The 17,260-nt window shown below is 39.9% G+C and overlaps 1 protein-coding gene across 1 annotated transcript; it reads right to left on the minus strand.

Annotated features, from left to right (window-relative positions):
- Positions 1 to 108: 108 nt before the first annotated feature.
- Positions 109 to 11,338, minus strand: LOC139450355 (uncharacterized). The gene is made up of 6 exons (XM_071232036.1): positions 10,075 to 11,338; positions 7,142 to 7,237; positions 6,250 to 6,363; positions 2,867 to 2,980; positions 460 to 570; positions 109 to 242 (listed from the first exon to the last, which is right to left on the minus strand). The coding sequence occupies exons 1-6, from the start codon at positions 11,333 to 11,335 to the stop codon at positions 109 to 111; spliced, it is 1,830 nt and encodes a 609-aa protein (XP_071088137.1). The 5' UTR covers positions 11,336 to 11,338.
- Between the last annotated feature and the right edge of the window lie 5,922 nt (positions 11,339 to 17,260).

Below are 17,260 nucleotides of genomic sequence, written 5' to 3' on the forward strand. Positions count from 1 at the left end.
TGCTGTGCTACTCGTGAGCTCTAGTGTCCTCGGTCGCAGATAGTCGTAATCGCCTGGAAGCATGGTGTCCGAACTGATGGGGTTATAATACTGAAAATAAAACCTGTGTCAGACAGGGAAGGCCTTCTCACCTGTGCTGCAGTTCCTGTCTGTATACCCGGGTTCACAGTCACAGGTGTAGTTGTTGACGTGGTCGTCACATGTACCGTGCACACATGGGTTTGTTGCACACTCGTCTATGTCTACAAACAGTTACATGAAGAATGAACCAAAAACGGCCCAAATACATAATTATCTGAACAAACGAATAATAGTTAATGAATACATTTCCTTGTATATGTTCGGTCGCAAATAGTCGTAATCGCCTGGAAAGCATGGTGTCCGACCTAATTGGGTCCGGGCTAATGAGGTTATGATACTGAAAATAAAACCTGTGTGAGATAGGGAAGGCCTTCTCACCTGTGTTGCAGTTCTTGTCTGTATACCCAGGTTCACAGTCACATGTGTAGTTATTGACGTGGTCGACACATGTACCGTGCACACATGGGGTTGTTGCACACTCGTCAATATCTACAAACAGTTACATAAAGAATTAACAGGAACTAATTATGCTTGTTTGATTATGAATGTGTCATGTGTTATGTGCTTTCACGGTCGTAATGATATCTTTATATATCTCAGCTAATATTATAATTATTGCCACAATCGACGATGTGGCTAAGAACTAAACATAAAATCCAATAGCCTTTTTTCTGTCACATTAATAACCACCGAAATACAGGACCTTTGTACATTGATATTGGATTTAGATATATATTATATTTTCAATACATAAACGGGTAATCACCACTGGCACCATATTTTGTATTTGATACTGCCATTGAATATTGTACGACCACTCTATTATTGTACTGCCATTGTACTTGCTGTGTGGTAGTTTGTATTGATTGGTAAACCTACTAGTTAATTGTGTAGTGCAATTGTTGATTGGCTACCATGTTTTGGTTGTTTGTTGGTTTCACACTAAATATTTTACGTATAGATTTCTTGGCAAACATACAGTTAGGGTGAATTAAGGAGATAAACAGCACCAAATGAAAGCAAACCTTCTTATTTAAAAAAGGCATTCTTTCGCGTTCCAAAATCTAATTCGTGTGATTCGTGTGATCAATACTTGTACATTTCTTCCACATTGTATTTATGGTCATACACTGTATATATTACGCCTGTATATTTGTCTGCTTGACATGGTAATAGAATGCAAATAATTAAAGCTTATTCGACGTCTTTTGTGCTCCTGATACTCATCTGTGGTGAAAACGATTATCTTTAACTATTGAAATTATGTGAAATTATTTACAGATGACAGTTAAATAATTTGTATGACATATTTTTATAGTTATACTGAACAATGATTGTCAAATGTATTTTGAATGAGATATTTTGATAAATAAGTACCTTATTCAATACAACCCCTAGTAATTTCGTTCAAACACATAACAAGAGCACGTTAATTAAGATTTAGAATAATATAATTTCATTTTCAAAGGGTTTCGATGTAAACCACTGATTAGAGCATTTATCCAAACGAAAATAAACATCTTAAGTCTTTGATAACCATATAAAAGTTGGAAAAACATGAAGGCATGATGTGTTTTATGGATAGCATCCTCTTTATTGTTTGTAACGACATTTGAGGGGCAAGATGATACTGAAAGGTCGTAACAGTGAAACCACGTCATTCCAGATGCATACGTCTCCCGACCAAAAAAGAATGTTTCCCTTAAACAAATTAAGTCGCTACAAACATTGATCGCCGGAGAAGTATGGGGTCTGGAGTAATTGGGAACGAACACATGGTGTCCAAACTATTGGTGTCCGCACTATTGGTGTCCGAACTATTGGTGTCCGAACTATTGGTGTCCGCACTAATGGTGTCCGAACTATTGGTGTCCGAACTATTGGTGTCCGCACTATTGGTGTCCGAACTATTGGTGTCCGAACTATTGGTGTCCGCACTAATGGTGTCCGAACTATTGGTGTCCGAACTATTGGTGTCCGAACTATTGGTGTCCGAACTATTGGTGTCCGCACTAATGGTGTCCGAACTATTGGTGTCCGCACTAATGGTGTCCGAACTATTGGTGTCCGAACTATTGGTGTCCGCACTATTGGTGTCCGAACTATTGGTGTCCGAACTATTGGTGTCCGCACTAATGGTGTCCGAACTATTGGTGTCCGAACTAATGGTGTCCGAACTATTGGTGTCCGAACTAATGGTGTCCGAACTATTGGTGTCCGAACTAATGGTGTCCGAACTATTGGTGTCCGAACTATTGGTGTCCGAACTATTGGTGTCCGCACTAATGGGATACGAACTAATGGTGTCCGCACTAATGGGGTACGAACTATTGGTGTCCGAACTAATGGTGTCCGCACTAATGGTGTCCGCACTAATGGTGCCCGGACCAATGAGGTACGGACTATCGGGGCCTAAACTAATGGGGCTCGGACTAATGGTGTCCGCACTAATGGGGTACGAACTATTGGTGTCCGAACTAATGGGATACGAACTAATGGTGTCCGCACTAATGGGGTACGAACTATTGGTGTCCGAACTAATGGTGTCCGCACTAATGGTGTCCGCACTAATGGTGCCCGGACCTATGAGGTACGGACTATCGGGGCCTAAACTAATGGGGCGCGGACTAATGGTGTCCGCATTAATGGTGTCCGAACTAATGGGGTCTAAACTAATGAGGTACGGACTATCGGGGTCTGAACTAATGGTGTTCGAACAAATGGGATACGGACTATCGGGGTCCGAACTAATTGGGCTAGAGCACAGCAATGCAGCGATACTCACCTATCTCGCAGAGGCTGCCTCTGTATCCAGCAGTACAGTTGCAGCTGTATGACTCCAGCTGATCGACGCAGCTGCCGTTTGCACAGCTGTTGTTGGCGCAACTATCTATGACATCTGGAAATACACAACCTTCAGGTCCACGAAAATGATTCTTCAATAATAAAAAGTCGCATTCCCCTTTTAAAACTTCAGACATGGCATGTAAAATCAATCTTATGAGATCTGATGAGACAGAACGGATATTGCGTTCACATGAACTGCTGTAAATTTCATATCTCTATATTGACGTGACTCCTGAGGTCTGAACGTTTGTCCTAATAACTGTAATCTCAAAGTACACCTACACTACATTTCGAAAGTAACTTTCCCTAGATTTTCGGGAAATGTCTCAACACTAATGCGAAAAAACCTGCGGTATTATCGTGCTATCTTAGAGGCATTGTCCTCACATTACAGCCAGGTTTATGTTTCTTATCCAACGGGCGTCCGTCCCGTTGTGGTGTAGTTACCTGAACATATGTCCAATGTATGAATTAAAGGTGACACTCATGAATGTGAGAGCCTAATAATGTACTGCTTTAACAACATCAAACACTGGAACATTTGACGTTGAGAGGCCTACAACCAGTTATAGGACCTAGGAACGTGACAAAAACATTTATTTTCCATAATCATAAGAAATCTCTGCTCTGTCTACTGTACGGTTCCGTCTACATCATAAGCATGTGTTTATGAATCACTCCCAAACAGTGATGACACCAGGTATTCGAGAAATTGTGAAACATTCCATTCCAAACTCAACTGTGCACATTGTTGTCAGCATACTAAAATTACAAAACTGTGCCAAATTCGTTCAGTGTTGGTCAAGCCATAAACATACTCTGAGTTGGGTTTTACGCCGCTTTTAATTTACAGCATTCCAGTTAGATCAAGGCGTGTCAGCTTAATGTGGGAGGAAAGCCCACCTCGGTGAAACCCACGAGCACGGGTATGGTGCTGACAACCCTAGAAACATAATCGGGGCGAACCGGGATTAGAACCTTAGACGAGTGAGTGAGTGAGTATGGTTTTACGCCGCTTTTAGCAATATTCCAGCAATATCACGGCGGGGGACAACAGAAATGGGTTTCACACATTGTACCCATGTCGGGAATCGAACCCGGGTCTTCGGCGTGACGAGCGAATGCTTTAAACACTAGGCTACCCGACCGCCCATGAACCTTAGACGAACCATGGTCAACGTGAGGATCTTTCCTACTGTGATGTGAGTAGTCTACATCAATTTCCTATTAAGATCCGCTGCAGAATATTGACAATATGCACCCTAACGATATTCCAAATTTAAAATGTGTCATACATTTTCATATGTAATAAGATATGAAGTTTAGTACGTTTTTAGTATAATACATCAGACATACGAAATAAACTGAGGAAATGATTATAGCAAAAGAAGAGGAGAACCAGAAGATGAAGAAAATCACATTGCAAATAGACAGTTGAGTTGAAATAAGCGACTTATTGCTTTCTACACCATTGGTGTTTTGAAAAATGCTGAAATGCAAACACATAATTTTCAGCATAATTTTGAAAATAAACGTTTGAAAATGTGTACGTATTTCTTCACTTACATAGTAAATCCAAGTAGACAATAATTCTCTATTCGCTTTTCCTTTGTTTCTATCTTTTGCATGTCATTGTTCGCAGCACATGGTATCCAAAGGCGTGGAAGTCAAATGAAAAAAGGTGTAGTTGTCGTTTTAGGAGCGAAGTTGATGTTTTCAGGAGATGTATTATTTTACTGCCTGTGTAAACAACAGATCCGGGGGGCGAGACACCTACCTTGACACAATTTGTTTACAATATGGCGTCGACTTACGCTTAGATGACGCAGTCACACTTTGGAATTGCTCTTGGTCATTTCATATAAAAAATGCAACAGTTATAAGACAACATGTAAACAAGAAATCAGGCACACCTATGATGTGATAACGCTCTGGCGATATTTTCGGAGTTGGTAATTTCAATGTTTACGTTTATCATGACCACATTGATATTTTCGATCAAAGCTGTCTTTCCATAGCATGGATTAAAATATGTTTAAATTTGTGAATCATCATCAAAAAGAGGATGGCAATCTGCACTGTGGTTTCGTCTCAAGCCCCAAGTGAATGCGCAATGACAAAAAGTCGGTAAAAACAGTCGGCAATACACACTTTTTTGCAGACTAAATATAAATTGTCTTGCACGAATAACTACACATTTGACATGGGCGGCCTGATACTGAAACATTCACGTGTATTTGACATGGATGCATAATCCGAATTGGCCGTTTGTTGCTGAAGTTGATGACAGGAAAAGGCCGAGAAGCGGTAACCACTTTACTAATCTCACCATATTTCTCAATCCGTAGCACAGTATAATATATGAATGTTGGGGTTTCAGTGAAGCAGGCTCGATATCTGTAGATTTTATTCGAAACAAAACAGATGCTATGTTATTTGAAGTCTCGTCAGTGGGAACAACTGCAAACGTTTCATGTCTGGTAAAATGAAAAGCATGTTTTAACGTAACTTGTAGACCTGACTACATCCACATTAGCCGCTAAGGATGAGATCAAAGCGTATGTATTATTCCATCCCTTTGTTTATTTTATGTTCTATTGCCATTTTGCCAACACACGGAACACAGGCGTGGCGGTGACACACATCATAGGGGGACCTTATCTATGATACAGCTGCACAGGATGTTATGATATGAAGTGTCTGACGTCACTCCATTTTCATCTCGGTACATGATGTGACCGACTCCGTGGTCTAGTGGCAACGCGTCCGCCTGGAGAGCGGGAGGTCCGGGGTTCGATCCCCGGCCCCAGTTGGAGCATTTTAAAAAGTAACATATCATTAATCATATAGGTTTTATATTATGCTTGTATGATAAAGTGTGCAAACGGCGTGGTAGTCGGCAGGAGCACCTACGGCAAAAGAATGTAGATTTATCCCCATCATTTGTCATTGGACAGTCAGATAACATAATGTGTTTATTAAACATAAATACTCGTCTTAGAAAAAGTTAAACAGAGACCAGCGTGCATCCTTAATTCATGACCTACATCATAGATACCGGACCCGTGAAGATCCGGGTAGAGTATTGGTCTTCAATGCTTGTCATAAGAGACGACTGACGGCAACGGGTACTCAGGCTCGCTGATTTGCTTGATGCATGTCATCGTATCCCAATTGCGTAGATCGATGCTCATGATGTCAATCACAGGATTATCTGGTCCAGACTCGATTATTGACAGACCGCCGTCATATAGCTGGAATATTGCTGAGTGCGGCGTTATAAAACCACAAACAAACAAATCATAGACACCAGCTACTTACCGGTCTCACAATGGGCTCCTCCCGTTCCATTGACACAGCCACATTGGTAGAGGCTCTTCAGATCAGTACAGCCACTGGTGTACTGGCAGGGGTCCACGGCGCAGCCGCCTGAAGCTTGAACAAAGGAAAGTATTACACAAGTGAAGGAAAGATTCACAGCATACAAAATCACGAAAAGGAAAATAATGGTGATATCAAGAGGACATAAGGGATATAGTTCGCTCAATTAACAATGACAAACACAATATGACATCACACCAAGAAGCACAAACAACGATCTCTGGCATCATGAACACATTACACAGCAGATGATGTAGTTTCATATGTTCGGCTCACATATTTGGTGTGGAGTTTCGTGAGTAATTATTATAAGTTAACAATAAATAATCTATGAAAACGTGATTCGATCTAAAATTCAAAGGGAATCGTCTACAGTAATGCCACCTTATGTTGTAAGAATATCTGCATATATTTCAAAAGGAAGGAAAATTAATGTACCCAGCGTCAAGGTGCAAACACGTACTGTCACTACACTGGTATTCAAGGTATGCATAATGACGAAAACGAGATAGTGATATTAAGAGGTGATATATTTCATCCAATTGACAATGACAAACAAATATGATATCACACTAAGAAGCACAAACCGCGACCCCATTCACCATGAACACATAACACAGTACCTGACGTAGTATCACATGCGTGTCTCACATTGTGTGTTGAGTTCAGCAAGAAATAATTGATAAGTGACTGTCAAGACGTTTTAGTTTAATCTGGCATTTAAAGGTTTTTGTCTTCTTGATAGTGATGTTAATTCATGATTTGTTATGATAAAACCTGTAAATATTGGATCACGAACAAATATATTCAGTGACAATGTGAAAACACTTACTGTCACTACACTGGTATTCAAAATATCCTGAAGTACACGAGCAAGGATACGGAGTACCATCCGAACACACTGTCGAGGCGGGGCACGCGGTTTTATCTGAAATAAATAAACCAAAGGGTGCAGAATAATCCTTTGTATTAGCTGTGTAATATAAGAACTTTGAATGCAGAATTTTGTCGACTTTGACTGTATCATTCGTTAAGCGTTTAACAACATTAAGCAGGATATGTAATAACATAAATTATTACACAAGGGGTAAGTCATGTCGTTGCACATATTTCTGATATTTGTACAGCGTGCACTATCAGCAGGCTTTATTTACAAACGTGTGTAAGCCAGCGGCCTATATCACATAGTATTACAATATATTCACATATCACATTTCAGTCATTCTTCGCTTTTGACTGGCTGATCGTGAACTGCTTTCGCTACATGGATATTCATTTGTTCATATTTCGATCACACGAACACAGTTTTGTTGACATGCAACCAAACAAAGTAATTCAAACTGAATAATTTTCACAATAAAATGTTGAAGTATTTTAGAGTCAGTGAGTGAGATGGGTGTTACCCTTTAGAAGAAAATCAATAATATTATCTTATTGAGTAGCATATTATTCTGATTGTCTATTTCACTGAATGAACGTTTGCCAGTTTAGAATGGCCGAAGAATTTGGGATGAGTCTACACAGTAGGATTATTGGCCCCTGGTGTACAGTACATTCGCCCTGTGTACTCAAAAGAACCCACTTGCCGGTAGATGACCAGATGGTGGAAACAGGAATACGTTCATACACCCGACACACAAGTGTCAATACGTGAGATGTCACCCTGGGAAAGTGACTTAGTTCAAATGTGACTCTGTCCACCCAGCAGGGAATGGGTACCATGCGAGGTGGATGTAAAAACCCTCTAGTGCCAGTAGGCAGCTTGGGTTGTATACTCCCCAGGGAGTTGAGAATGATAACTTGAATGAAAAGGGATCCACTGTCCGAGGGACATATAAAACGACAGTACTAGTGCCTGGATACGTGCAGTACATAAATTATAATATATAAAAAATAGAACATAACGGACATTACTAATAACTAAGTTATTCCCTAAATTGTTCTGCAGATAACAAAAGAGCAATACGTGCTGTTTTACGTTAACGTTTCTGATACTGCCGTACTGGGCCTATAATTGCGGCTTCAAGTTCCCTACAGATTTGTTTTGGTGGGCATGATCATTTATGAACACTAAACACATAGTCTGGGCAGCAAGTTACATTTGCACTAAACTACCGGTAATCCAGGATAAGTTGAGCCAACTCACAAAACGCGTTTGAGACAAGTAGGCGGTGCACAGAATTTGGGCAAACATATTTAGTTTGTTACAGGTAGAGAGGGTGTACGCATTTAGTGCACGTGCAGGTCATGGCGATGAACTAGACTACGCTCCCGTGGACACACGTGTTGCTCATAAGATTATTAAGAGGTCGGCGTGACGAGTCGATACAAGAATTCTCTAAAAATTGTTTGATATAAAGAAGATAATTACAAACAAATAAACATGTCAAAGCTATCATTAACCAGTTATATCCCGCAAGCATATGAATATGCTGAAATCCTCAAAAACAATCACAAGATGCCTCGCACACACGCACATACATACACAATCTTAACGTATATAAACGCACTGACGCGACATTAAATCTCACGCCACCTCAGATCACCGGCAGGGTTGGCAGCGTTAGACATTTTGAACGCCTTGGTTTCAACGCAAACTAAATAAAACGAAGGAACGAGCCACAGGAAACATCCAGTGAAACATCCACTGAAACATCTGCTGAAACATTCAGTGAACTATACTTGAAACATATCCAACAGTGCACTTCGTCAAAGTGTTTCGCGCTTGAAGTACGGTTTGTCGTTAGCCTTGACTGTGTTGCCATTTCAGTTGATGCACTCCGTGACCTCTCAACTGAATGTGTCGTGTATGTGTAGGCTAGAAGCTCTAAGGCGAAATTAATGAGAGATTACGATCATTTGTGCTGTTAAAATAGCGTTTCTTAATTATGTTAATTGTTACTACATTGTTAAAAACACTAGTTTGGCTTTAAAATTTGCAAAACACGTACAGTTTTCAAGGCCGTAGTTAACTTTTTTGACCTTGACCTTTCTAGGTGCAATATAGAGGGTAATGAAACTGCTTGCTTTCGTTGTTTCCTTTTCAAATTAAATAAGTTATTGTAAATAGAATATTACACTTGCTTCATATAAAACGGATTTAATATCAATATAAACGTCGGGCAAATTGAACATTTGTTCACTCAGGGCATAGACCTCATATTAAATTAAAGCGTGTAAAGATGCAATAAAAACATAGAATTTAAAGAGGCTAGATCGGTAGCAAGGTATATGTCCCGCTACAATGTTAGCTTGAAATGAACATCCGAGTTCTACATGTTATGTCATAATCGCTTTAAAAACGATGCCAATGTGAACCTATTCTATATTTCAATATGTCCAATGAAACCGATTGATCACACACTTGAGGTTTCTAAATTGGAATCCTTGTTACTTGTAATATGACCCAAAGGCTATGGTCTAATTAAGACTTAGCCACATTCACAAGCTATATTGAATTCTGGCTTCAATGTTCATTGATGTCAATCACTGGAATATCTGGTTCAGACCCATGTAACCACAGACCCCAGTCATATAGTTTGAATATTGCTGAGTGCGACGTCAACAAACAAAATAACAAACAAACACTAACTCAAAACAAGCTTTGTGATGTATGGGTACGACAACTTATTATTGTAATGTGAAAACATTTTCTTTTATATACTCTCAGTGTTTGCAGTTACAGTTGTCAACGTTAACTGACAGGTTAAAATGATAACTTGATAATGGACAGGTAGCAATTGTGAACGTTGATACTGTACTTACCAACAACATTTGTCAGATTCATTCCGGCTGGATGGGTATATACACACTGATTGTCCACAAACGGAAACATGTACATCATAGCTCCAAATGGAACATCATCTACGTGGGTCAGGCGGTAGAATCCTGGTGATTTCAACTCCACTGATGCCTCTGAGAAACAGCTGCCTTTAATAACTTTGAATTGGGGAAATATCTGTGGTCGTATTCCGAGAACCTGGTCAGTGGGAACAATGACTGTTATATACATCTTCTTCAGGTCAAATGTCGGATGAAGAACGGGTTTTCCAATGTCATAAGAGCTGGAGTATAGACTAGTCGGTGGAACTATTGCCAGTGACGGTGTCGTTAAAGTCATCTGCACAACAAGAACTGGTTTGTCGGCTTCAATGTACACTGGACCTGTGGTAGAGTTAACAGTTATGTCATGAGACTCCCGTGCACCCACGGAGAAAGATATGCCACTGACGGACGGGGAGCGTACGGAGGTCGACGCTTTTGATCCAACAACTCTGTATATAGCACCACCAGTACTTGGTGGTGGTACTGGCAAGTAAAAGCTTCTCCCAAATGACTTCACAGGCAGCAACATTTCTTGCATGCCATCTTTAACGCTAGGAGTATACTTCATGTTATGCCCACTAATCACAGCCACAGGTTTGTCACTGGTGATCAGTGTTCCAGTAATGTCCTCTGCACAGTAGGCGCCAACTGTCTGATACTTGTTGAGTGTAAATGTTCTGCTCTCCCCATTGAAGAATGTCCCACTGCCACACCCACCTGTCATTAGGGGTCCTTGTATCTTAAGACTGATGTTCACCTGGGTATTGTCCTCCGTAGCGATGATGAGGAAAGCAGTCTGTGTCTTCTTTGTGTAGGGAAGTTCAGGGTCAGGAGTTGTGTGATTATCAATGTGTGTCACTACAATGTATTCCGTGGATAAAGTCTCAATCGGCAAGGCAAGGTATCCTTCTCCTTTATTAACAAGTACGTGGTAACAGAACAAGGTTATTTCCTCAGTGGATGTAAAGTAGAATGACATGTCCGTCACCTGTAGGTTTGCTTGGTAATAAAAACTTTCATTAACTTTGTACCTGTAGTCTACCATGCCTTGGGTGTGTAAATCTTCTGAAATACCGAATCCACTCTCAACGTGAACAGTGGCATTGAACTCAGATAGAATCACAAAGAACATGTCAGGAAAGGCTCGAGCTTGGTATGGTTGTTCAAAGAACGCTGCAACGAATAGTCGTCCCTTTGGCATCGCTGAAGCACCTGAAGACAAACAAGCAAAACCGGTTAAATATTGCGAAATATTCTTGTAAGTGTCTTGGTTGGAGCAATGAAAACAAGACGTCAACATTTGATACATAGGTGGGTTTGAGAGTGGGTTGGGTAAGTGATTGGATGGTTAGTGGGCGGACGGGCCAGATGTTATCAAATTTGGAAAGGAACAGCTGGATTAGTTAAATGCAAGATGAACCGGTCGACAATCTATTTATTTATCATGAATAATATTATACACAGTGACTTCATAAATATGTAAACGTTGTCTAAAGAGTGTATTCGTTTCTTTATAGCAATAAACAAAAACACATTCAGTGGCAGTCATCTGAATGAAGAAACGTAACAATATGATATACAACGAAAACACATGAAGGCCGCGTCATACCAAAAGATAAAGTATAATTTTGTACGGCACTTGTGTACGGCGGTTTTACGGATATGAAACAAAGTACCGGCACAGAGTAAGTATAATGTGTCCAAGTATAACACGACGTGAAACCCCATATCACCCAACCCTATCTTATTTCGTGAATAAAATCAATTATTATGTATTTGGTGATGAAATACTCGTGCTGTGTTACTCGTGAACTATCAACGCTATCAGTTTCTCAAGCCTGGCTGTCCAAACATCGTAACGTTCATATTTACAACATTGCAGAAACCAGGTGTCATTTAATTTTTTTTAAACTTTTATGACTGTCATTGTGACAAATTACGTGGTGTTGTCTGACCCCTCGGGGATGGAGAATAGCCAGCTAGTGTAGCATCTTTGTTGTAAGAACTGATGAGAAGGATCAGAAAGTCAGTCTCGGTTACATGCCTGATCCTGACAAAAGCGTGGATGGTTGATAATGAGTGAGTGAGTTTGGTTTTCCGCCACTCATAACAGTTCTCCAGTTACTAGTATATCACGGCAACTCAGCTTAATGTGGGAGGAAAGTCCGAAGTGATGCAGGTCTCAGACGTTTACTATTTTGGTGAACCTAGCCTACTTGGGTATAGTGATGACAAAGCTAACAGCATAACTTGGATTCGAACCTGCATTCATAGCTTTCTTGTGTGCCCAACGGACGCAACTCTGAAGTGCGAATAGCGGCGCTATAGACGACTGAACTTGCATTACCACAGCATGAACGAAACATACCTTATCTATTTTGTCTATTGTTATTACACTGAGTCTCCTAATTTCTACCAAAACACCAGACCCCGTCATACCAAAAGACGTTAAAAGATGGTACTTGTTGTTACTCTGCCAGGCGCTCGGCATTACGGGATACAACTTGTGGCCTCGAGGCAGTAAACTGAGCTTGAGCAGACTAGCCATACTAAACTGCGACAGAGTATCTCCAGGGGCTAACTTCAGTGTTTACAAACAAACATGATGCAGCCCTTGTCAGTCGGCGAGCGAGTCAGAATTAGCCATCGGGAAGTTGGATAAACGTCTGGGATAATTGTCATCACTATCTGAACAAAACTCAATGATACTGAAAATCATTATCTAAATGGGATGCAGCAGGGGCATTTTACAAGTTTTGACAACTTTGGGGATATGAACTGAGAAACAGTTTAGTGAGGACACTAGCCTGGCGGAATCGGTTTCCAAATCTGAACCACCTCTACGGCTTTTCATTGGCTTTTCCCACAATACTAAACACTTGAAATATGTCCGAATTGTTACATTGTTTCAATTTGTCGCTGTGTGTACATCAGACTATTAACTTTCCAACGTTATGACGGTAATAGGCAGACTCAAAGCAAACGTGACGTCTCATCGATTAGGGTTAGAGTAGCTTCCCTTTCATAAAGGACGGTTACCCTAACGGGCAGACCGATGGACTGCCTGGAAAGGCAAGTAGAAAGTGTATGCGCAGGCAATTGTTTTTTGCCAAGGTGTTGTTACGCCATTGTCTAGGAAACAGATTTCAGTTGGAACTGTATTGACTGTTGTCAGTGTCCGACTGACACAACACTGATCTTTTATATATTAATGCACACATTACAGGAAACTTGCAAATGTTTACGTAATGTCTGTGAGAGATGAGGACAGCTTTTTACGACAGATTTAAGAATAGCTTTATATGATTAAGAGGTAATCACGCGATGGTGAATATCCTGTATTAGGAATATACATTGTTTTTAGCGAGCCTTGGCTTAGTAATAATCGAAATCATAAAAATACTATTTGAACTTGTGCAAATATCACATGACTGCGCGTCAGTTTATTGTTTACGTCAATCCGAGTGTATTGTTGACGTCATTCCAATCTTATTGTGACGTAAGGTCGGAAAGACGTCATACCAGAAACCATGTCATAGCTGAAGTTTGTGGGCGTCATTCGACAGTTGTGGTTTTCGAAGACAGCGGTCGTGATCAGTTCATTTTTGTAAAGGAGAACTAAAAACATTTAAGATATAATGGGTAATAAGGAATTTCAACATTTGCATGTGTGATATCCTGATTTTACGAAACTCGTGTAAGAATTCATGTATTACTCTCGCTCTCAATCGGAAAATACGAGAATTCTGACACGGGTTTTGTAAAATCAGTTTGACACACATGCACGTACAATAATCTCTATGTATAAGGATCTGATATATGTGCTGTCCATTTATCAGAAAAGGAAACACTAACTTACCTGCACACAGCAGGAGAACCAACAAGAGTGACCTCATCTGAAAGATGAAACATTGATGATGAATTCTTTGTCTAATTTCACATTGAAGAGGGGAGAAATTCATATTCGTAGGTTTCCTTCCCTAACCAGAGTTTGGTTCAACATATTATTATCATTTGCAGCAACTGTTGTACGTCACATACTTTCACATAGTCTTATCCAAGTCATAAAGAACCTATTAATTGTGAAATCGTTATAAGCCCTTCAGTTGGTCATACCCTGGATGCAACCGTCTGGTCAGTGTCATAGACATATATGAATGGGCGACGTTCGGACTTGTAAAAATATTTAAAAGCATATTTTGTTCCTTTTTAAACACATTTTCAGAGGAAACAAATTCGTAATGTATGGAAGCAAACGTATTCACTGCCAATTATCCTCGGTACATACATTCATATTTAACCCAAACATGGTGATGGATTTAACAATGAGAATGGGATAATGTGTGTTAAGAAATGCAGTCAAAATATTCTATAAAGGTTTACATCAATCACAAAACGAATCGGGCCTTGGAGTAATTTGATTTTTTGTCTTAATTATTAGAATATGTTGATTATTATCACAGACGGACGTACACATATAATGTTAATCTGACGTAATAACGTTATTCAAAGTAAACAATTTCGTGAATTGTTACTTGTAAAGATATTCAACTTTGTTCAGTTATTTACATATCATGAAGAATATTACACAAATCAATAAAATATTCCGTGTTCTAAAAGAGTTTACAGATACCAGATTACACAGATCTTCAAAGGCGACAAGGCCAGAATGCATATTCTTCAACTAAACATATAGCCAAAGACAAACCTCATCTTCTTCATTCAAAACATTTTGTCAAATACAAAATTCATGTTCTTCAATCAAACATTTAGTCAAAGACAAAAGTCACATTTCTCAATCAAACATTTAATAAAACGCTGTGCCTATTGACATTTCCAAACAAGTAATATATTACCTACTGCACAATAAGAAGGAATTCGCTATGTGTTCCCACATTATTAAGATATTTCCTTACCTTGACAGAAGCCAAGCGAGTTACGTCTTGACTATACTTCACACCACTGTTGGCTATGAGAATGCCTGTTTGGAGAGTACCAATCGATGCAACAATAGAGCATATTTCCCATACCTGGCAGACTGAAAATGTGTTAGAATCAAATGTTACATATATGTCCCGTTGACTCATTATAATCAGGTGGGCGATATTGACTAATCGACATACAATACATATCCAACAACCGTCATTTCAACGCCTCTTGTCCTTTTCTGTATCATGACTGACGTACCACAGGACGATTTGCGAATTTCACATAACCTGATTGACATTTAGGAGGCCGGATTCAACATATGATATTGACTTGCAGATTTCCAACAATAATGGTGGACGCTAAATTTCAGTACACTTTCAAATGTTACAGGGTTTGGTAGTATTTCCATCCTAGACAACGTGAGTCTTGCAGGGCAAAAGATGTCCCTGGTGATTCGTGCTCATATGAGATAGCCAAGTTGGTTTAAGAGAGTGAAATGTTGTGAACTTGTGGCACAGTATGTCCCTTACTACATGTTGTTGTTTGTTGTCGGTTTGTTGTTTAACGCCGCACTCAACATTATTCCAGCTATATGACGGCGGTCTGTACATAATCCAGTGCTCGATATGATGAGCACCGATCCACGCAATTGGGATCGATGACATGCATCAACCAAGTCAGCGCGCCTGACCAACCGATCCCGTTAGTCACCTCTTACGACAAGCATAGTCACCTTTTACGGCAAGCATGGGTTGCTGAAGACCTACTCTACCCCAGAATCTTCACGGGCCTTACTACATGTAGCTTTTGACTAAATGTTTGACGTAAGAATATACATTTTGCCTTTGACTATATACCCGCGAATTATTCGAAATTCATGAGTGGATTATTTGCTGAATATTTGCTGATAAAAAATGCGTTGCTGTGTAATGATATGTTTTATATTTGACCGGCGGCCGTAGTATCTGTTTTGGTGTAGCTGAACTAAGGACCATATTCTCCAGTTGACAAACGTACCTCTGCGGTACCAAATATTAACCCACAAATTCGATATGAATTTAATACGATATTAATATAACACTGCCTAAACTGTGACAATGGTGTATGTGAGGCCGCACATATATAAAAAACTTGATGGATGAATCATATGGCAGTACTTTATACACGGGCAATAGGTACATTGCAATAATATGAAAACGTAAATAATAAAACAAACAATCATATCATGACACAAACGAATGGTTGATCCTGACTTGTAAAAATCTAATTCCATTTGATACCTCTTATGAATCGATCTATGATTAAGCTAAACATCGATTCATCTATTAATTTCTACCGATAACCAGGACCAATTGGATCTGTATACGTTCGATATCGGAATAGTATCAGACGTAACTGTCACTCACCGGTACTTGCGCAAGCAAATGATAACAACAGCTTTCCGAATAAAAATACAATTAAGTAAATAAAAGCGACAAAACCTTTTCCATATTAAATAAGGATAAGATATGTGGATGAAGGACTTCTTTATTACAATTAGGAGCGACGTTTCGGTGTAGGTAGATCATATCTTAACTTGGTACTTCAACTTCTAAGGGGGCACGGTGGCCCAGTCGTCTAAGGTGCCGCGATTCGCTGTGCAGAGTTGCGACCCTTGGGCACGCCAGAAACCTATGTTGGGGGTTCGAATCCCGGTTCACCCCGATTATGTTTCTAGGTTTGTCAGCACCATACCCGTGCTCGTGGGTCTCACCGAAGTGGTAAACGTCTGAGACCTGCATCATATTGGGCTTTTCTCCCACATTAAGCTGACACGCCGCAATATAACTGGAATACTGTTAAAAGCGGGCGTTAAACCCAACTCACTCACTCACTCAACTTATAAATGCCTCACAAAGAAACCTTTCCATTTTCATAAGGAATCTCTTTCAAAAGCAGACCCCATTGATTCCGACTGAATGGGCATGTGTTTATGAGCCTATCTGGTGATACCAGGTGCTTGTGTGGTGTATCCTGCCACACCGGTGACACCAGCTAGAAACATATTCAAAGACACGTGAAATAGTACGGGACCATATGTCACAAGTCCAATAAGGAGATTGCATCGGAAATCATGTTTGTCACTGATATGTCAACGTTGAAAATATGCCAGCCACAAAAACGTTTTCAAAGCTCTACTGAGGTCTTGGATGTTGTA

This window comes from Haliotis cracherodii, unplaced genomic scaffold, assembly GCF_022045235.1.
Source record: "Haliotis cracherodii isolate W230 unplaced genomic scaffold, xgHalCrac1.p SCAF_8, whole genome shotgun sequence".
NCBI classification, from domain to species: Eukaryota; Metazoa; Mollusca; class Gastropoda; order Lepetellida; family Haliotidae; genus Haliotis; species Haliotis cracherodii.